The 15,004-nt window shown below is 67.6% G+C and overlaps 3 protein-coding genes across 6 annotated transcripts; all 3 read right to left on the reverse strand.

The window, feature by feature from the left end:
- Nucleotides 1-153: 153 nt before the first annotated feature.
- Nucleotides 154-3,818, reverse strand: STAR (steroidogenic acute regulatory protein). Its single transcript, XM_084302170.1, has 8 exons — nt 3,665-3,818; nt 2,789-2,942; nt 2,201-2,314; nt 1,810-1,937; nt 1,574-1,732; nt 786-970; nt 461-554; nt 154-370 (listed from the first exon to the last, which is right to left on the reverse strand). The coding sequence occupies exons 1-8, from the start codon at nt 3,770-3,772 to the stop codon at nt 263-265; spliced, it is 1,050 nt and encodes a 349-aa protein (XP_084158296.1). The 5' UTR covers nt 3,773-3,818; the 3' UTR covers nt 154-262.
- Nucleotides 3,819-4,678: 860 nt separating this feature from the next.
- LOC311219152 (G protein-coupled receptor kinase 5-like) lies at nt 4,679-11,646 on the reverse strand. 3 transcript variants are annotated; one of them, XM_084302166.1, is made up of 16 exons: nt 11,541-11,646; nt 8,644-8,739; nt 8,342-8,454; nt 8,032-8,109; nt 7,829-7,929; nt 7,634-7,726; nt 7,499-7,562; nt 7,287-7,427; nt 7,032-7,222; nt 6,905-6,942; nt 6,653-6,742; nt 6,358-6,566; nt 6,138-6,275; nt 5,917-6,054; nt 5,707-5,838; nt 4,679-5,617 (listed from the first exon to the last, which is right to left on the reverse strand). In XM_084302166.1, the coding sequence occupies exons 1-16, from the start codon at nt 11,590-11,592 to the stop codon at nt 5,498-5,500; spliced, it is 1,794 nt and encodes a 597-aa protein (XP_084158292.1). In that variant the 5' UTR covers nt 11,593-11,646; the 3' UTR covers nt 4,679-5,497. The 3 variants fall into 3 exon arrangements, with proteins under 3 accessions (XP_084158292.1, XP_084158291.1, XP_084158290.1); XM_084302165.1 differs by having other exon boundaries at nt 6,653-6,942; XM_084302164.1 differs by having other exon boundaries at nt 8,342-8,739.
- Nucleotides 11,647-12,748: 1,102 nt separating this feature from the next.
- Nucleotides 12,749-14,983, reverse strand: LSM1 (LSM1 homolog, mRNA degradation associated). 2 transcript variants are annotated; one of them, XM_084302224.1, is made up of 4 exons: nt 14,837-14,983; nt 14,337-14,405; nt 13,814-13,929; nt 12,749-13,253 (listed from the first exon to the last, which is right to left on the reverse strand). In XM_084302224.1, the coding sequence occupies exons 1-4, from the start codon at nt 14,880-14,882 to the stop codon at nt 13,083-13,085; spliced, it is 402 nt and encodes a 133-aa protein (XP_084158350.1). In that variant the 5' UTR covers nt 14,883-14,983; the 3' UTR covers nt 12,749-13,082. The 2 variants fall into 2 exon arrangements, with proteins under 2 accessions (XP_084158350.1, XP_084158351.1); XM_084302225.1 differs by having other exon boundaries at nt 13,803-13,929.
- Between the last annotated feature and the right edge of the window lie 21 nt (nt 14,984-15,004).

A 15,004-nucleotide genomic window follows, 5' to 3' on the forward strand; every position in this document is an offset into this window, starting at 1 on the left:
TTTCAGGTTGTCCTGCACGTGCACTCAGAGCCTGTGCTGGCTGGGCTCGCCTTCTAAATCAGGCTCCTGGGAGCTCCCAGCTAATTAGTTAAAGCTTTATTAGTAATGTCTGCTATTAGAGGCCTGGCTTGTTAGAACAGGCTGGAGTTAAACTGCATCTGACTTACCTAATTACCAAGATCCCTACTTTTACCCCTGAACAAAGCATTAAATACTAGTCCGTGCAGAAAGGAGGGCAGCTGCTGCCTGGGGCTGGGCGCAGTCAGCAGCTCACGGCCACCGTGCGGGCCAGGCGCTCCCGGAGGTGGTTGGCGAAGTCCACCTGTGTCTGGGACAGAACCTGGTTGATGATCGTCTTCGGCAGCCAGCCCTAGGGAGGAGCAGACAGCAGCCTGTTAGTGGGACTCACCACGGACGTAACTCTTGCTTTTAGGGGGAAATAGTTCCCTGTGGAGCTTACCTTCAGGTCGATGCTAAGCAGCCATATCAACTTGGTTTGCGAAGGGTCGCCGGCCACCGGGCGCAGGATCATGCAGGTGGGACCGTTCTCAGCTCTACAAGGGCAGCAGCATGTTAAAAACCAACCTCTGACTTAACCTCAAAAAGCGCTGAAGCACTTAATTTATTAAATTAGGATTTCCTTCGCCATTTCTGCCTTCCCCAAAACAAAACTCCCTTTGCTACTGAAACATGCACCACAGCAAGGCTGAGCCCATGCTGGGATGTGGATTTAACATTCACAAAGCACTCCAAATGTCTGCTAAGCGAGCACAAGAGGCGGTTACCTCACGAAGCCCTGCTGCTCTGGCATGGCCCCGTAGGTGGTGGCCATGCCGGCCAGGACGCAGGTGGAGCCGCGCCGCTTGGCGCACCGCACGCTGACAAAGTCCCGCGGCCCAACGATGTTCCCGGGGGTGGCAGCCGCCTTCTCGTGGGTGATCACCGTGTCTTTTCCAATCTTCTGCAGAATCTGGACGGTACAAATCGTAATGTGAGGCATTTATGGCAAAAAAGGGCTACAGGTAGCTAAAAGATGGCTTTTGATGGCTGCTTGTAGCCAGAGGCATGCTCTCGCAGCAGCTCATCTTACAATTTCTCTCAATACAAGCATTGTCTGCTTTATCCTGGAATATAGAACATTATTGCCAGATTTCGATACCCAAAAAAAGGCAGGCATGTCTCTTAATGCTTTCAGACAAGCTGTGGAATAGCAAGGTGCTCGTCCCTGCTATCGGGTGCTGCTATTTCTCCTCCACTAACACCACAAACCACCGCAGAGCTGGGCTGCTGCCACACAGCAAAGAGCAAGTGCATTTCCTGCAGAATCGGTAACAACAGCCCTCCCTCTGCACACAAGCTGCTCTAGCAGTGTGATTACTGCAAAACAGGCTTAGTACCTGGAGTGGGAAACATCCAAAATAGATGTCTATCCCCAAGGAACGGGTGGAAAAACCCCTGCTGTGCTGTGCAAAGTGATTCCCCGGCCCCTGTAAGGCCACGTGGAGCAGCGGGTGGATCTGAGGGGGTCAGAACGGAGCCTGGCACCCCCCCCGTGCAGGCACCCGCTCCCTACCTTGACCTCCTTGACGCTGGGGTTCCAGTCTCCCATCTGCTCCATGTTGTCCACCAGCTCGCTGTACACCGCGTCCAGGGGCTGGTCCACCACCACCTCCAGGCGGAACACCTTGCCCACGTCAGGCAGCACCTTGCTCAGCACTTTGTCTCCGTTGTCCTGCCGAGGGGAAGGCAGGGTCAGCACCACCAGGACAGGACCGCCGCCTGCAGCAGGACCACCCTGGCACAGCTTACCACCACCGTCTCCGTCTTCCAGCCGTCCTGATCCCCGAGGATGCTGAGCGATTTCTGCAGGGCTTCCTCCCCCTGCTTGATGTAAGACATCTCCGCCTCGCTGAAGGGCTTCTCCTCCAGCCTCGAGCCTGGGAGGCGGCGGACAAAAGCCAGGAGGGAGCGTAAGAACATTACAACGGGCTAAGAGTCCTAATACCAGATAAGCTTTAGCTATACCAAATAGACTTCGCAGTGCCCAGGGGCTCAGGGGCTCAGCTCAGCTCCCCCAGCCTGCGCTTGCCGTGTGCAGAGCGCACCCACAAGCGGCTTCCCTCCAGCCAGACCCCAAGCACCGACCCGTGGGGGCCAAAACACAGTAGGAGGAGGCAGTCCCCCCCTGCCTGTCACTTACTGAGCAGGGAGCTCCTTCGTCGGACCTGGTTAATCCACGTGCCGGGCCCCGCGCTGTGGCAGGCCAGCCGGCTCAGCTCCTGGCTGATGGCGACCGCGGCTTGTCGGCGGAGACCTGGAGCAGAGAGGGCATCACTGAGCCATGCGGGGCGTTTGTCAGGCTGTGCTTCTTTCCTTTAAGCATACAGCACTGAGAACCAACCCTCTGTGCGACTCCTTTCACCCCCCACCACCACTTGCTGTCCTCATGCCACGGGAGCACAGGAGCTGCGCAGGCTCTGCTCCAAGCCCAAGCTGTGCCCAGGGAGCTGATGGCACGAGCAGGTGCCCAGGAAAGGCTGTAGGAAATGGAACACGAGATCCTGACAGCCAAGGGGCTGTTACCTACAGCTGCTCCTCCCGGGCTCCAGAGCAAGAAGCCTGCAGTGGGCTAAGCGCTCCCGCAGCACTCCCAAAGAGCGGAGGCGCAGCCACGCTGGAAACGGCGCCCAGCCCTCCTCCATCAGCCCCAGAAACACAGCCAGCAGCAAAAAAGGGTCCCGGGGACCAAAATGCACCACCCGGGGACCGCAGCCCCCCGTGCCCTCACCGGTCATGTTGCGCAGGTGGCGGTAGGAGATGGCAGCGCACAGCTTGAAGGTGGCGGGCAGCATCTCCGCGGTCGGGGCTGGCGTCTGCGCGGCGAGAGCTCCTCTGCCCCAGCCCTCTGGATGCTCGGCCTTAAATACGCCCGCTGAAGGATGCTGGCTTGTCAGCAGGGAGATAAGAGCCGTCACTTACGGCAGGGCCCCGGGGGCCAAGGCCAGCCCCCTCCCCGCACAGCTGCCGGGGGCCGCAGGTCACCCGTGGGCCGGGCGCCGGGCGCACGCTCGCGGCCTCGTGCAGCCAGACCCAGCCCGAGCCACGGGACAGAGCCCACCGTGCCCGGCCCCCTGACATGGGACAGGCACCTCACACCCGTTACCGGGGCCAGAGTTTGTGGGACTGCTGCTGAGGGGTCTGTGTGGGGAGCAGCAGGCACCCCCCCGGGCTCCAGCACCCCGCGGCTCCAAGCCAGGCACAGCCCAGCAAGCTCGGAGCCCCCGAGCAGCCCCGAGCCCCCTGCCCGCACCGAGGGGCAGCCCCGGGTCCCCCCTGGGGCCGGTTATCTGCGGGTGGGCAACGGCGGAGCAGCGATAACACTCAAGGATGAAATGACATTTCTGGGATGAGTTACGGCCCCGGAGACGAGCGCTCCCGAGCCCCCGTGAATCACCAGCTGCTTCCTTTGACGTCAACTCCTGCACCCTCCTGCGGGGAACCTGACCTTCCTCCTCCTCGCTGTTGCAACAGCTTGGCCCAGGGGGAGGTCAGCCGCTCGCTGCGCCAGCAAAGGACACCCCGAGCCCCCCAAAATGGGCTGGGGGCACCCGGGGAGCCCTGGGCAGAGCCCCTGGGGTGGTCGGCCCTAATGGTCCCCCCCTACCTGTGCTGGGCACGGCCCCACTGCTCTGAGACAGCTGCTCTCCATCACCACGTGCGGAGCACAGCCACCACCTGCACGCAGGAGCGAACAAATTTGCTTTCCACCCATGCCACGGGAGGCACCTTGCGTTTGTGTAACTGGATGGAGGCACTGGTGGCACTGGGAGGAAGCCAGAAGCCGTGCGCCTCCCTCCCCAGTTACTGCACCACGAGGCAGCGCCGCCGGGGAGTGGCAGCCCCCTCGGGGGGGTGCAGGGAGCCCCCCGTGCCGGGAGGCAGCCGGGGCTGTTGTTATCCCAGCCCGAGCAGCCGCTGCCGCACACAAGGCCTCGGCACAAGGACGCGCTCTTGTTTTTGAGAAGAGCCAAAACAGAGCCCGGGCAGAGCCACCCCTTCGGCTCCGGGGCTGTGCCAGGAGGGCACCGAGGGCCCTTGGGGGGGACCTGGAGAATTGGGGATGTCCCCGGGCTGCTCACCAGCTCCCCGATGCCGGGTCACCATCTCCTCTGGATGTCCCCTGGGGGTCCCACGGTGTCACCATGCCATGGGTCAGCAGAGCCTGCAGGGAGGGAGAGGGACCCGCAGCCTCCCACGCCCCAGCAGCACCGGGATGGGAAAGCCCCCGGGGTGCTGGGGGAAGGGGAGCAGCGGGGCCGGGCTTCGTGCCTGCTGTGCCCCAGCACCCCCCTCGCCGCAGCTCTCCGTTGGGGCAGGAGGAGCAGAGCTGCTCTGCCCACGCAGGACACGGCCCCAGACACAGCCCCACCTGCCCAGGCCCCCAGCTGGTGATGTTGGGATGGATCCTGAGCTGGGAAAAGAGCCAGACCCCCCCCCAAACCCCCGTGGGGTGCAGGAAAAAGGGAGCTGAGCCGCACGGCAGCCACCCCTGAGCAACCATTTGGGAGCCCCCAACCCCAGGGATGGGGGCTTCGTTCACCCACCCCCCGACACCGCCACACCAAGGCGCCACGCGGCTCAGATCGCAGCTTTTCGCTCAAAAACGCAGGTCCAGGCGCTCAGCGTACAAATATTTACAGCTCTTTACAAATGTACAAAACCCAAACCGAACGCAAACCCGAGGCGCAGGAGCCGGAGGGGATGGGGGGACCCCCCCGCGCACCGTACAAAAATAAAGGACGTCTCTGCTGGGGGGCTCAGCTCTGCACGGGGTCCTGGCCCCCCCCCAGCGCCGTGGGGCCCAGCCCCACGTTGGCAGCACCCCCACACCCCGTGCGCTGCTGCCCCCCGCACGAAAATTCCCTTTTCTGAGCCCGTTTCACATTCTGGCGGCCGTCGGTGGCTCAAGCAAGGGGGGACGAGGCTGTGCCCCCCCCAGAAGGTCCCTCCCCACATCCCCAGCCCGTGCAGGACCCCGGGGTGCTCCCAGCCCCCCTGCTCCAAGGCTGCTTTGTTTCTATTTGGAGAGCTCAGATAAACCCGCGGCCCCCCCGCGCCCGCAGAGGTCGCGCTCGGAGCTGGCGATAAGATAAGGCAGGCACTGCCCCGGGCTCAAACGCAGCAAAAATGGGTGCTGCCGCTCACGGCACCTGCACCCAGCCCTGGGGTGGGGGGAGAGGAGCCCCCAGGGCGCCCTCGGCAGGTGCTGACCCCCAAAAAACAGGCAGCTGGGGGGGCTGGGGGACAGGGGCTGGGATCTGCTTCCCCCCTGCGCCCCTCGGCCACCGCGCACGCCAGCCCCGGGCAGCCTCTGTCCCAACCTCTCCTCCGCGAGACCCCGGCCCCGGCAGCCCCTGCTGCGGTCCGAGGTGGCCCTGAGACGGCGAGGAGGGGGTGAGGAGGGGGCTCGGGGGTCCCCGGGGATGGAAGAGCAGGGTCAGGACGGTGCCGGTGCCGTGCTCCGGGCTTGGCAGGCGGCGCCGGCCGCGGGGAGGTGCGAGTTCGTGGCTGCCGGCTGCGGGGACGGCACGGGGGCACCGATGGGGCAGTCGGCCGGCTGGAGGGACAGAGGGACAGGGGGACAGACGGACGGTGAGATGAGGGGGACGGGGAGCCGCGGGGCAGCCCCAGGACCCCGGCGCTTACGTGGCGGCGGAAGAGGCGCTGCAGGAGGCTGCGCTTGGGGGGCTCGGGCAGCTGCCTCCAGTCCAGGTCCGGGGAGCGGGTCCCGTTGGGTCCGAAGACGTTGAGGTCCTTGAAGCACTCGGTCTCGATCATCTGGGGGGGGCAGAGGGGGGCTCAGCGGGGTCGCGGAGCTGGAGCTGAGCCCCCTGTTCACTGGGGACCCCCCCGCACCTCGTTCTGCCAGGGGATGGAGACGCTGCCGGTGGCAAACTTGGCGTAGAAATCGTTGTCGGCTTGGTCCAGGTTGACGCCTTTCACGGTGGAGAACTGCTCGATGTCCAGCACGTCCTTGCAATACACGGCCCGGGGCTGGGGGGCCCAAAGTGCCATCAGTTAGGGGTCTCATCCACGCCCCCCCAGCCCCACGGCACCTGCACGGCCTGGAGCCTTACGTCTGGCACGAAGGAGGGCTTCGTGATGCCGGCCTCCAGGCGCTTGAAGTTGATGGTCCTGAAGAAGGGATGGCGCTTCACCTCGGCGGCCCCGTCTGCCCCACAGCCCAGCCGCTGCTGGGGGTCCTTGGCCAGGAGCTGGGGAGGGGGGACAGGCGGTCAGGGGTGGGGGTGGCGGAGAGCCCCCAGCCCCACGGGGACCGGCGTGCCCCCAGCTCACCAGCGTGCAGATGGCCCGGGCGTCCTCGCTGAATTTATCCGAGTAGTGCTCCTGCTCCTCCTGCACCCGCTTCTCCACCTCCTCCCGCTTCACCCGCTCCTTGCGGGCGCGGAAGGGCGACTGCCCCGCGATCATCTCGTACACCAGGCAGCCCAGGCCCCACCAGTCGGGGCTGAAGGTGTAGCGCTCGTTGTTGATCACCTCGGGGGCTGCAAGGCACGGCCACGGCCCCGCATCCTCAGTGGCCATACACAGCCACCGGCCCCCCCGTGCCCGCCACGGCCCCACACCTCACCCATGTAGCCCACGGTGCCCACGCGGCCCCGGATCGTCTCGCCCTCAGGGATCTTGATGGCCAGCCCCAGGTCGGAGATCCTGATGTGGCCTGAGGCAGGGAGGGGTTGGGGGGGCCCATCCCACGGCCCCTGTGCGCCCTTCCCAAAAACACACCCGGGGGCCCCCACATTGCCTCCACGGGGGCGCACGGAGACCCAGCCCCAAAGCCAGGAGTGCAGGCAGAGCCCAACCCCGCGGGTCTCCTCCTCACCATCATCATCCAGCAGGATGTTCTCTGGCTTCAGGTCCCTGCAGAACAGACAGACAGACAGCCAGACGGACAGCTCAGCAGGGAGCACCCCGGCCATCCAGCCCCGCGTGCCCCCCGCCGCCCCCACCTGTAGACGATGCCCTCCTGGTGCAGGTGCTGGAGGCCGCAGCAGATCTCGGCCGCGTAGAAGACCACGCGCTCGTCCTCGAAGCCCGGGTTGCCCATGTTGTAGATGTGGAACTTGAGGTCGCCGCCGTTCATGATGGTCAGCACCAGGCACAGCGCGTCCTTGGTCTCGTAGGCGTAGGCCAGGCTCACCTGCGCGCCACCGTCAGCCCCCGGCCCCGCCGAGCCGCCCCGCGCCCCGGGGTGCCACACTCACCACGAAGCGGCTGTTGACCTTCTCCAGGATCTGCTTCTCGTTCAGGGCCATCGCCTCCCCCTTCCGCTTCTTGATCCGCTTCTTCTCCAGCTTCTTGCAGGCGTACATCTTCCCCGTGGCGCGCACTTGGCAGGCGCACACCTGGGGCAGGGCGCACCGGGGTCAGCACCCCGGGGACCCGGCCCCGCGCCCTCCTCCCGCCCCGGCCGCACCTCTCCGAAGCCGCCCTTGCCCAGGATCCGGTACTGCCGAAACGTGTCCTTGGTGACCGACTGCCTGCAACACGGCCCCGTGCGTCAGCCTCGCTCGGTGCCAGCCCCTCGCCCCCCTGGGTGCCCCCCGCTCACCTCTCCAGGTACTTCCACTGCAGGAAGCGGTCGAAGTACATGCTGTCCAGGTAGTCAGCAAAGGGTGCCCTGCTCAGGTACTGGCGCAGGGGGCTGCAGGGACACCAGGGACACTCAGCAGCCCCCATGGGGACGCCCACCCTGAGGCCGAACCCCAAGACAGAGGGAGGAGGGCACAGCGGGGCCGGGACTCACTGCAGGCAGCTGCTGAAGAGCTCTTTGCAGGGGCTTTTCTGCAGCTCCTCCAGGCACCGGCTGACGTGGGCCTGGCTGATCTCGGGCAGGTAATCGGGGGACTGCGGGGAGCAGACGGGGCTGGGGCGGGCGGGCACGCAGCCAGCGGGGGACACACGGCCCCGCTCCTGGCCCCTGCTCCAGGGACCCCCCCCCGGGCTCACCTCCTGGTGCAGGAACCTGCGGATGATCTCCTCGCCCATCTCCTTGCGCTTCTCATCCGGGGCCAGCTCGTAGTCCGCCTGGGGAGGAGGGCGTTGGGGACGGGCAGCACCGAGCCCCCAGCACCCCGGAGCAGCCCTGGGACAAGCGACCCCGCTGCAGGCACCCACCAACCCCACAACCATCCCAGCAACGGGGAGCACAGCCCGTTTGGTGATGCTCCTGCTTCTGACTCCCCAGCACCTGAGGTCTCGTCCTGCCATCGCTCCCAGCCCCGCAGCACCCCCAGGTCCCCCCCCATGAGCCCCTTACCGCAGCGTCCAGGAAGCGAATGCAGCGCAGGAGCTCCGGCCGCGTCTCGCAGAACTGTCGGAAGAGCAGGCGCCCGATGGGCTGCTTCTCGCACAGGCTGCCGTAGTCCGGCTCTGCAAGGGACAGCGGGGACGTGCCACCACCACGCGGTGCCAGCGTGGCCTCACAGCGTGCCCCCTGGCTCATCCGGCACAGCGGTGACCCAGCGTTGTGCCGCTGCTTTTGGGGACACCCCCCCGCATTCCCTCGCCGGGGACAGCTCCGTGCCGAGCCCCAAAACGCCCGCTCCCCCGGGAGCTCACCCAGGCCTCGCCGCAGCTCGTTGCACTGGCTGATGTGGGGGAAGCGCAGGATCTCCCTCCACTTCTTGCTCCGGCCTTTGCGCTTGCCGCCGCCACCTGCGGGTGGATGGGAGGGAGAGGAGGTGATGCTGGGGGGCACGGGCACCATTTTGGGGTCTTCCCTTCGTCCCGCTGCTGCTGCGCCCTGGAGACTCGGGGGACACGAAGCCCCGTTGCTCTCACACTTAGCAAAAGCTGCGCAAAATCTAAATTCACGTGGGAAAAACAAAACTTTGGGCTCCACCAGGGACACGGAGAGGGCACCCTGACACCAGGGACAGGGCTCTGACCGCAGCAGAGAGCCCCGGTCCTGTTCCCAGCCCCTGCCCGGTTTGGGGCCCCGTGCCCACCTCGGTGGGGCGGGCAGGGCCCGGAGGGGCGCAGGCTTCCTCCCTGAACAATGCCGCGTCCCGCGCGGGCTCCCTGCCGTAAACATCTGGTTTCCTTCTCTCCCCAGCGCTCGGGGCCTGCGAGCGCCCGGCCAGATCCCGCTCGGTCCCCGATGGGGACGGGGATGGGGACGAGGAGGGGGCAGCGGCACGGCCCCGCTGCAGCCGCTCCTCCCGGGCAGATACTTGGCGCGTGAAGTCATCCCTGCAGGGACCTGACATCAGCGCGGCTCCCAGCTGGTGGCCGGCCAGCGCCGCCCGCCCCGGTGACGCCGAGCCGAGCCCGCGGGACGCCGCTGCGCCGGGCTCCGGCATTTCGGCGGCCCCGGGGAGGCGGCCGGGCAGAGCTTCCTGCAGGAATCAGCGCGCTTCCTCCGGCAGGAATCGCCCCGCGTCAGCCAGCGGGAAGGGGGCAGCCGGCACCGCGCACCCAGCGCATCCCCGCAGCGTCCCCCTGGCTCTGTCCCCCGCCTGCCAGGGCCAGGAGGGGAGAAAAACGCCCTAAGATCTGGGCAGAGCGTGCGTGCCTTGTCTCATAATGAAGTTATGTTATTTTATATGTTTTGGGTGCATTTTGAATGGGAAAGGCCGCACGGGGCACACCTGCCCTGCCACTGTGCACAGCCCAGACTGCGTCCAGCAGGGTGGCATCAGGAGGGGACACACACCAGGGACAGCCAGGGTGCATGTGGAGAGCCCCACGTCCAACAGAACCACGGCCACAGCGACAGGACGGCACCGGGGCACGGCCACCCCGGCTCCCACCAGGGCAAGCGGCCCAAAGGGGCTGCGATCAGCCCTGCACGCCTGCAGGACACGGCCAGGGAGCAGCTGGGCAGGTGGCGAGGTGGCCCCACAGCTCCCCACACCCCGCTCAGCGGGGATGTCCCGGGGTGGAGGTGCCCGGCCCCAGTGCTGCACGGGGACCTCGTCAGCTGGCAGCAGAGATAAGAGGAGAAATCAGCGCCGGGCACACGAGAAACCCCACGAGGAGCCTCCCTGCTGCCGGGCTGACCTCCGCCACGCGAAAAGCTGTCGAAAGCAAAATCAAACTGCTCCCCTGCGGGAAGGAGCCCACGTACCACATGGCGAGGCATACGCACGGGGAGGGGTGTTACACCAACAAAGCTGCCGGCAGGGAAAGCCCCAACCGGCCCCACGCTCAAGGCCCCAAAGCTCCCAGCCCCTGCCCGAGCAGCCCCAAGGGGTTGGGGTCCCACCACGGGCACCCCACTGCCCGGCACCCCCAGGAGCAGGCGGCTCAGCCCCAGCCTCCCCGGTCGCTGCTCCTCTGCGTCTTGGCACCGACCTCCTCCAAGGGACTCCGCACGCAGGACGTCGCCGGCTCGGGGCGAGCCATAAGGAGTTCCTCCCTGCCCTGTTATCTCCTCGCTGCTTACAAACTCCTGGGTTATTTACCCCGGGCACTTCCGCGGGCGGCCAAGCCTGCGGTTCAGAGGAACTCCTCCTGGCGCTGGGAGCCTCCGGGGATTTCGGCTCTGCTGGCTGGCAGGAGGGCCACGAGGCCAACCCCAACCTACAGCCGGGGCAGGTCCAGCCGTCCCCATCCCTTTGGAGGTGCAGAGATGCCCCCAGGCCCGCGGCCCCCACCCTGCCGAGCCCCCTCCCCAGCAGCGCCCACCCGGGGGCTGGAGCGATTCCATCGGCTGATCGCTGCCGGGACGAAACCCCCCGGGGTGTGGGGAGGCGCGGGGCAAGGGGACCCCGGCACCTTCCAGCCCCCGGGGCGCAGGGGCCCCGTTTCGCCCCCCCAGCACCGTGGGAGCGCCCGGCCCGGCGCCGTTTTCCCCGACGTGAACCCGGGGCGGGCGCTCCCGAGGGGCCGAGCCCCGCTCGCAGCCGCCCCCCAGGGCCGCTGGCGCCGCCTCGCCGAGCGCAGCCCCCGGTGTCCCCCCCCCGAGACCCGACGGCACCGGGCAGCGCCGAGCCAGGGCGGCGGCGGCGCCGCTTGTGCGCCCCGGGGGCCGAGCCCGGTACGGAACAACCCGGCCCGGCCCCGGCCCTCGCCCCCCCGGGTTTGGGGCCAGCCCCCCCCAGAGGGACCCAAATCGGCCGGGGGGGGGTTCGGGCACCCGCCGCCCCCTGCGCTGCTCCCGGCCCGGAGCGACCGACGGACGGACGGACCGACGGAGCGGCCCTGAGCCCGGGGGGGGGACACCGGGAAGAAGCGGTGGGGGGCACCGGACCGCTCCAAGAGCCCTGCCCCGGGACACGGACACGCAACCGGCCGGGCGGACACACGGACACGCGGCTCCCCCCCCGCCGCCGCCCCGCCCGCGGGCACCGGGACGCGCCCCCGGCCCCGCCGCCGCCTCCCCCCGGCCGGAGCGGAGCGGAGGGGCCGGACCGGGGCGGGGCGGGGGGGACCCGAGGGGGCCGGGACGGGGCCGGGGGGGACCGGGAGGGACCGAGAGGGACCGGGGGGGGGCCGGGCTCGCCCCTCGCTACCTTCGCGGGCCTTCAGCAGCACGGTGTTGGCCACGATGTTCTCCAGCTCCATGGCGCGGCGGGGGGCGGCAGGGGGCGGCGGAGCCCCCGAGCTCCAGCCCCGGCCCCGGCGGCGCGGGGCGGGCCGGGCGCCTCCCGCCGCCCCCGGGCTGCGTCACGGCCGTGACGTCACGGGCCGCCCCTTGGCGTCACGCCTTATGTAAGGGCAGCGCCGCCCCCCCCCCCCCTCGGGACCCCCCTCCCGGCACCGGGGCTCCTCCCGGCACCGCAGCTCGGGGACCCCCACCCAGGGGCTGCGCAGCCCTCGCCCCCCTGCCCCAAATTCCCTCCCCTCCGGGCACGGCGACCCCCTCGCGGCACCGGGACCGGGGTCGGTGCCACGGAGCCCGACGCCCCCCCCCGGTCCCCCCCCGGCCGGTGCCGTCCCCGAGCCGAGCCCCGGGAGCCGCGCGGTGCCTCCGGGTTTGTTTTCTTCCCCCCCAGCCCTCGGCGTTTCCGTGTCTGCGCCTTCCCTCGGGCCGAGCTCCCCCTGCAGCCCTCGGAGCACGGCCACGGCCTCGGGGTGCAAACGGCCCCGGGGGGGCTGCCCGAGAGCGGCCGGACCCAGCCCCAGCCCCTTCGATGCCGGCTGGTGGCTCTTCCAGCCCCCTTTGTGGCAGCGCTCACCCCACTCGCAAAGGAAGCGGCTGGTTTGGGAGAAATCCGCTCCCCTCGCCCCCCAGCTTTGCTTCTCCCTGCCCGCACACAGCAGAGCTCCCGGCTGCTGCCCAAAACCCGGTGTGGGGAGGGCGCTGCCTTACCCCCAGGCACCCAAAAACACCCAACTCAGCTCGACCCCCACCTCTCCTACCTGCCCGACCTGTGCCAGCTCCACCAAGGCACCGAATTTTGGAGATGCCTCGGGAGGAAGAGGGACTGATGGTGCTGGGGGCGGGGGCAGCCCAGGTGAGGCAGCTCTGTCATTAGCAGGGAATTAGCAGGGAATTAATTGCAGCTGCTGGGAAGGAGCCGCACCTGGGGAGCAGGGGCAGAGCCCTCAGGGTGCTGCCCCCGGGGGTCTCACCTGGAGCTTCCACAGGAGCAGGGGTCCCCTCGCTGCCCCGGCACCCCACGGGGTGGGGACCCCGCTCGAGGTCAGCACAGGACAGGTCCCACGTGCCAGCATCCCAAAAAATTGAGGAACGTGCCCAAAACACAGCCCAAACCGCTGCTGTTGAGATCCAGGATTTATTTACACGTCGGGGGGAACTCTTGCCCAGAGTCACATGAGGAAAAAACAAACAAAAAGACCCGAGGGATTCGCCTCGGAACAGACCCTCCCTCGCTCACCAGAGCATTTCATCGCCTCAGAGGGCAGCCCAACGCCATCGCTCCTCCTTCTCCACGCGGAGGAACCAAAACCATGATTTTTTTTTTAAGTTGTCTGCGCCACAGAAAACACAATTCTGAGATAAAGGCAGCCTTCCCGGGGAGCTCCATCATCAGCACGCGGGCGGGCGGCCCCCCAGCCCCGCTGCGGGGGACGCGTCCGTGGCGGCCCCGTTAGTACTCATCCAGGGTGTCCGCGCGCGGCACCGCGAGGCCCCGCTCCTTCAGCGCCTGCACCTTCAGCTTCTCCGACTCCTGCTTGGCCTGCAGCTCCAGCCGCTGCTCCTCCAGGATCTCCTCGATGGAGACCTGCTGCAGCGGCGTGTCGCTCTCCTTCTCCAGGTCCTGCAACACAAAGCGCGGGGGCGGCACCGTCGGTGACACCGGGCTCTGCGCTCCCGGCACCGCGGGCGCTGCTGCACCCGGGACGTTTTGCTCCATCTGGTGCCCAGGTCCCTGGAGCAGGAGGGTCCCTGGGGCGAGCAGCCACGGCAGGGTTTGCCTCCCAAACCCGGGGTGGGCTCCGCGGTGGGTCCCAGCCTCGGATTTGATGCTCGGGGCAAAGCCACCTCCACGCGAGCCCTGCTGTGCCCGGAGGGGGTGAAGTCGGGGCAGCCCCTGAAGGTCCGAGGGCAGAGATGGAGGCACCGCCGGGGTGGGGGCAGGCAGGGAACCACCCCCAGCGACACCGAGTGCCGGCAGCTGGGGGCAGCTGGATTTTGGGGCAGGCTCCTGGGGAGCACCCAGCACGACACAGAGGGACAAAGTGACACCAGATGGGACAGCAGCCGCCCCCCCAGCACCCCTCAGGGCTCCCCTGAGTTCGGGGCCAGCAGGGAGGTGAGCGCTGTCCCCACGGCTCCATCCCCGCCCCCCATCACCCCCATCACTTACTTATTACTTACTATTTCCCCCAGCAGGACGACGTTCTCGCCCCTGACGACGAAGATGCCCCGGGGGATGTCCCCGTACTTCTTGCCCACGTGGATGCGCTCCACGGTCTGGTGCAGCACCAGGTTCGCTGCAGGAATTACGAGGAAAAAAAAAATTAAAAAAATGAGAAAAAAAAAATAAATCACGTTTTCATTGTAATTTCTGGCTGAAAAGAGCAGCCCTGGGCAGCGAACCCCGGGCTGTGTGGCCGAATTGTGCCGCGGGAGCAGCCTCAGCCCAGGGGCTGGGAAGGGAGAGAAATACCGAAAATTGCCCAATTTACAGGAAGCCCCCCAAAAACCCTGAACCCCAGCAGCTGGGGACTGTGCAGGCTGGCAGGGAAGGAAGGGGGGACCCTGCAGCCCCGGCCGGGGCCGGGATCGGTGACCCCGGGGACGCTGACACCGGGTGCCCCCCCCCCACCTCCCGGTGACCGGCACGACCCCCCCGACCCCCCCATGTCCCCCCCGTGTCCCCCCCGTGTCCCCCCCGTACCGAACTGGTCGATGCTGCGCAGGAAGCCGATCAGCGTCCGGCCGTCACGCAGCAGCACCAGGTGCTTCTCTGCGGGAAACGGGAGTCAGGCGGAGACCCGGTACCGGGGGGGGGCCCGGTAACGGCGGGCGGCAATGCCCGGTGCCCCGGGATGGGACCAGGACCCCCCCCGAGGGATGGGGACGGGGCTGGGGGCAGGGACCCGGCTGCCCCCACGGGGAGCGGTGCCTATAGGGGAAGGGGGCAGCCGGCACCGGAGATGGGGGCATCGGGGGGTTACCGGGGGGCACCGGAGGGTTACCGGGGGTCAACCGGGGAGTTACCGGGGGGCACCAGGGGATTACCGGGGACACATAGAGGTTAAGTGGTGGGCACCGAGGGGTTACCGGGGGGTTACTGCGGGGCACCGGGGGTCAACCGGGGGGTTACCGGGGGACACCGGGGGGTTACTAGAGGTCAACCGTCCCGGTGCCCGCTGCCCGCTGCCGGGCGGCACTCACTGTCGATGTCCTGGATGAGGCTGGCCGTGCCCGGCATGTAGTTCATGGTGCCGGTGCCTCGGCGCCGAGCGGAAGCGCCGCCATGCGCCGCGGGGACCGCCCCGGAACCGCCCCGCGGCACCGAGCGGGGGGGGGCGCTGCGCCTTTAAGAACCGCGCCGAGCCCTGC

This window comes from Netta rufina (genome assembly GCF_964035555.1).
Source record: "Netta rufina genome assembly, chromosome: 27".
NCBI lineage: Eukaryota > Metazoa > Chordata > Aves > Anseriformes > Anatidae > Netta > Netta rufina.

Coding starts and splice junctions, on each gene's coding strand:
- LSM1 (XM_084302224.1), bottom strand. CDS start 14,882: ATGAACTACATGCCGGGCACGGCCAGCCTCATCCAGGACATCGACA. Junction 14,406..14,836: donor CCTCATCCAGGACATCGACA/GTGAGTGCCGCC, acceptor CGTTTCCCGCAG/AGAAGCACCTGGTGCTGCTG. Junction 13,254..13,813: donor TCGTCCTGCTGGGGGAAATA/GTAAGTAATAAG, acceptor TTTGTGTTGCAG/GACCTGGAGAAGGAGAGCGA.
- LOC311219152 (XM_084302164.1), bottom strand. CDS start 11,592: ATGGAGCTGGAGAACATCGTGGCCAACACCGTGCTGCTGAAGGCCCGC. Junction 7,428..7,498: donor GCAAGGGCGGCTTCGGAGAG/GTGCGGCCGGGG, acceptor GCCCTGCCCCAG/GTGTGCGCCTGCCAAGTGCG. Junction 6,943..7,031: donor CAGGAGGGCATCGTCTACAG/GTGGGGGCGGCG, acceptor TCTGTTCTGCAG/GGACCTGAAGCCAGAGAACA.
- STAR (XM_084302170.1), bottom strand. CDS start 3,772: ATGGGTGGAAAGCAAATTTGTTCGCTCCTGCGTGCAGGTGGTGGCTGT. Junction 2,315..2,788: donor CCACCTGCGCAACATGACCG/GTGAGGGCACGG, acceptor TCTCTGCTCCAG/GTCTCCGCCGACAAGCCGCG. Junction 371..460: donor TGCTTAGCATCGACCTGAAG/GTAAGCTCCACA, acceptor GCTCCTCCCTAG/GGCTGGCTGCCGAAGACGAT.